The sequence below is a fragment of the Palaemon carinicauda genome, chromosome 13, assembly GCF_036898095.1.
Source record: "Palaemon carinicauda isolate YSFRI2023 chromosome 13, ASM3689809v2, whole genome shotgun sequence".
NCBI classification, from domain to species: Eukaryota; Metazoa; Arthropoda; class Malacostraca; order Decapoda; family Palaemonidae; genus Palaemon; species Palaemon carinicauda.
The window spans coordinates 111,257,739-111,262,738 of record NC_090737.1 but is presented as its reverse complement, the minus strand read 5'-3'; the positions used below and the strand labels follow the sequence as shown (position 1 = coordinate 111,262,738).

General features: G+C 35.7%; 1 protein-coding gene across 1 annotated transcript in view; it reads right to left on the bottom strand.

Moving 5' to 3' along the window:
- LOC137651756 (uncharacterized) overlaps positions 1-5,000 on the bottom strand; it is a 7,921-nt gene that overhangs the window by 2,333 nt on the left and 588 nt on the right. Inside the window, exons 1-2 of the mRNA XM_068384978.1 lie at positions 4,872-5,000; positions 1-4,618 (exon numbers count right to left, since the gene is read on the bottom strand). The exon at positions 1-4,618 is cut by the window's left edge and continues 1,348 nt beyond it; the exon at positions 4,872-5,000 is cut by the window's right edge and continues 588 nt beyond it. Coding sequence (XP_068241079.1) covers positions 1-3,942 — 3,942 coding nt within the window. The 5' untranslated portion in view covers positions 3,943-4,618; positions 4,872-5,000. The remainder of the gene's footprint in view (positions 4,619-4,871) is intronic.

Genomic DNA, 5,000 nt, shown 5'->3' with positions numbered 1-5,000 from the left:
CTTTACCGGAAGGGCAGGTATTACAAAATCCAAGATAGATTCCCTGTTCAGCTGACCTTCTGTCTCATTAAGCAGAAATTTAGGACCTGAAAAGTAGTTAGTTTTTTTAAGCTGCTTAAAAGATAAGCTGCGAGTGATACAATCGGCTGGATTTTCACAACCTGACACAAAAGAAAAATTAATCGGGTGTTTATTACACAGTTCATTTATTGTGTGTAACCTATTTTGAACAAATACTGAACACTTCTGCATTTTATCAAGCTTGGCAGAAAACCCATGTACCCAGGAAAGGGCAACGAAGCTATCCGAGTAGACTATCAACTCGCTTATTTTGATTGGCATCATACAAGAAATGCCGGATAACTCCTCATACAGACATGTAATTTCTTCTACGGCCAAAGTTATTCCTTGCAGTTCCAGAGATGGCATGCTTTTAGATTCCATTTGCTTGTTTACTATCCTATTTTTTGCAAAGACAAAACTGACCTTTCCTGTGGGAATATTTTGTATGTAAATGACTACACCAAACATCTGCTTACTACTGTCTGAAAACGCCAATAGCCGGTAAGTATCTTCTCTACTCCCAAAGACTCTTGGTATCTCTGCAACAGAAGCAGCATTTGCTTGTTTGGCAATATTCCGCCATTGCCTCCTAACATCGGCATCTAATTCCTTGTCCCAGCCCAGATCTTTGTTGCACTGTAACTGATGCAAAAATAGCCTTGAACGATTAAGAATAGGGCCATTAAAGTTAAAGAGATCATACTGGGAGGCAATAGACTGCAATACTTCCCGTTTTGTTCGAGCTTGTATGTTAAGACTAATAGGTTTAGTAGATAAACTGTCTTGCTTCCTATCCCATGACAACCCAAGTAATTTTACCTTTTCATTGGTTACTGTACTAATCTCATTATCTATGTGGTCTTGCAATGCAAAATCATTACTGATGTACTGCTGCAGGTAAAACTTGTAAGGCTCAAAAATACTTTCTAGTTGTTGGTATGCCCAGAGAAGTTCTTCAGAACTATCATAGGCAACTGCACAGTTATCCATGTAACATAGTTGATATATCATCCTCTTCAATTGTAAAAGTTTACTATCATCACAGTCTACATCTAAAATTAAAATCTTATATAGAGCAAGTAACAGTAATGCAGGGCTGCATCTTAAGCCAAAACTTAATCTTAAATTTCTGTATCCCACAACGGTAAAGTCTTCCTTCTCTACATTTCTAAACCATAGGCATAATAGCCTATTGCTATCTGTGTCATTCAAGGCAAGATTATTGAACGCTTTACACAAATCAAAACATAATAACTTCTGTCCAAATCTCAAATGTAATATAGCAGAGGAAAGTTTCTGGTTTAGATTTGGTCCTGAATATATAGCCTGATTGTGACTAATGGAAGGTTTACTAGAATCTTGCTGACAAAGATTAGACAAATACACTATCCTGCACTTTGTGGTTTCGCGATCCATTTTAAAGATACCCATGTGAGGCAAAAAGCTATGGTTAGGGTGCTCTCTGATAAATTCGGGAAGGTTATTAATGCGCTCTATGATCCCCATACTTTCCTGTTCTTTAAAAACTTTATCCATTATCAATAGCCTATCCCTGTTATTTTGCAATTTTTTCAAGTTGGACTTTAAAATTGAAACTGCCAATCCCTGATTGGAACCTAATAAATGGGACACCTGAGGATTCCAAAATAAAGGAACAACAATTCTACCTTCTTTATCTCTCTTCATATTTTCAAGGGAAAACTTAACCAACTTTTTATTTATTTCAGAACTCCCAGAATCAGAATCATTAGGTTCAGACTTTACAAATCTATGACAACTTTCTTCTAAAATTTGGTTAGCTGCCTTGATAAGCTGAGATTCAATTATATCCCCCTTATCATCAAATACATTAATGTTAACGGGATCCACAGTACCTTTAAAAGCACAATCCGAAACAAGGCAAGTATTACCATTCCCGAAAATGCTACCAACTAAGTTGTGATCTGAAAGTTGAACTAATCCTTGAAAGCAACTTCCAACATAAGGTAAAAATGTTAAATCCTTCAATATTTGTTCCACATTACCATGTAACAATACTCCAGCAGGAGTTTCAGAATATAGAGATTCTAAGTTTGATCCAAACAAGTGTTCCTGCTGAGGAAGACAGTATGCTGAGCGAGTGCCAAGAATTAACTGAATACCCTGGATACCACAAGAATCATTTGACAAGCTTTCATCTGCCAACAAATAACCTCTTTCTTTGAAACCACTTACTACCTTACCTAATTTAGGAAGTTTTAACTTTACATTAATAGAAGGTATACACAGTGCTTCAATTTTTCTAATTCTATCCCCTATCTGTAAACTTACTTCAATCAGCTTAGTAGTATAATTCTGAGTAGTGTTAATACCATTTACTGTTAGAGAAATATTTTCCCTTAATGTGGGTAAATTATAACTGTCCGCAATATCGGTCAAAATGAAGTTACACTGACAGCCACTGTCTTTTAAACATCTTAACTTTAAACCATTATCCAAGGTAGCAGTAAAAGTGGGAAGAACAGTCTGCATGTCAGAATCACTCTGGAAAGCTTCCACAATGTTAACCATTGAGCCAGATATCTCCTTATTTTCCTTAGGCTGGGATTTTGCTTTATCTTTACCCTTATCTGTACAAGATTGGCTATCTGGTTTATTTCCATCTTTATTTGTGACTTGCTTGCCATCAACAGACCGAATACACAGGAAACTGAAATGCCACTCCGAGCAATACTTACATTTATTATTGAACCTATACCTACAAAATTTACTCAGATGATTTAGGTTAGAACATTTTAGGCATCCTTTCAATTTTCTTATTTTATCTATCTTGGCTTCTGCAGAGTCAAATTTGGCACACTTGTGGATAGGGTGATCAGCTGGTTTACCATCTACTTTAGTGCATATACTACAAGGCTTAAAGGTCTTATTTATTTCATACTTTACATCTACAGCTAAGCTGGTAGCTCCATGGTCACTAGCATTTGATGTTTTGGGGAAAAATTGTTTAGGGACTTCTTTAGTTTTCTTAGACTGGCTACAATAACGCTCACTAGCTTCAAAAAACTTGTCTACAATTTCATTTAACGTTGGCTTGGAGCTGTTAGTAATTTGAATCAAATGATTCTTAAATGCATCATTCAATCCTTCCCATATAAAAAACTGAAGTATACAGTCCACAGTAATTTTCAATTTGCGTATTCTTTCCATAATTAACCTAACCTTAGAGATAAACTCATATGGATCAGTGTTGTTAGAAAGTTTCAAATGGGATAACTGCCTCAAAACATTAAATTTCTGTGTGTCATCCGAAGCTAGAGCTTTCAGTAGTAATTGCTTTGCATGTGAATATCCCTGCTTATCTGCTTCCAGGGACTCTACTAAAACTAAGGCCCTGCCTGAGATCTGCTGTTTTAATAACAAGAGTTTATCGTATTCAGGGTATTCAAATTTACTTAAAGTGTCTTCAAATTCTTCAAAAAATCTAGCAAGGTCCTCGTCATCAGAACTAGTGTATTTAGGCAGGGGAGCTATGGGAGACTTAAGCAAACTTCTTGCGGAACTGAGAGAGTCATTCGAATGGGAAACTGATGAAGAGGGCACACTAGGGTTCCTAATAGCCACTAAGCAAGATAAAAGTTTGTCATTATAGACCTGACAGGAGTCCAATTCCTCCTCAGACCTACGTTCTTCCTCTTCGTCGTCCCATTCCTCATACTTAAGCTCTAATATCTGCTTATTCAAGTCTTTCAATTCTGGAAGCCATTGTTCAAATTGCAAGAGTAATTTCTCCCTTGCTGCACTAGTTAATGTAGGAAAACTATCCTTACGGTTAAAATGTTCTGTCACACACTTCCTTATATATTTCCTTTGATTCACTAATCTCTTAAGTTCAGACATTGTGAATATATACAACTACCTGACCTATCACAAATATAATAAATATAATAAATATTCAAAGGCTAAGGTATGCGTAACAAAACGAAGCTGAAAAGTAAAATTCCCTTAATCACTTTACATAATATACGTTAACACCAAGAAATACCGATGGCATCAATACTAGGTCAACGACGATAAATAAAGATTACCAAGGAAGCAAAGTTTCGAATATAAAAAAATATGCAATGAAGGCAATTCCCGAGAAAAGAACTTATTTCAGAAATATGTTAAAAAGATTAAATTCACTTCAACCTTTACACTAAAGTATTAAAATGCAAAATAATAACAACGTTCCACCAACAGTGCAAATGGAGAGACATCGGGCAAGCATCAAAGCAAAGTCATAATATCCTGTCACGGTCGCCATATTCGGAAAAAATTTATATGAAGGTTGTAAAAAATGATGAGAAAACAAACATCAAAGTGAACATTGAATTTATTATTGAACATACAATAAATTTAAAGCATAATATTATGCAGAATATAAATTAATATTAATGACACTTGATGCTGCCCCGATATCTAGGTAACTCTGGCACTAGTTACCTAACCTCCACACTCCGAATCGCTTATAACCAGTGAAAAGTTTATAAGATTCGTCGAGCAATACCATTACCATGATGACACTGTGCATAGCCTATAAAAGATATGATACGTCTATCAGAAAATTGTACATGAAATTATTGCCTATGCAAGCGACTTAAAGTTCAGAGTAAGATTCAATAAAAAGATCTCAAAAGATATAATAAATGGCAAAGCAAAATATTAACAAGAGTAAATTTTTTCTGGTTACAAGTTTTATTTTTCACGGGATTAATGACTAAGCGCTAAAATTATTCATTCAATAACTTTAAATCTCGTAAAGTGTGCCAACATTTACCGAGACCTACCTCAAAGTTATCAAGCGCCTGCTTGCTCGATATAAATCCACGGAGTTGAATCCCTCTGAAGTAATCCAACAGTATGTGGTGGATGCCAAAGACTATGGTAGGGAAATAGTATCCCCGTCTTGGCCTCTC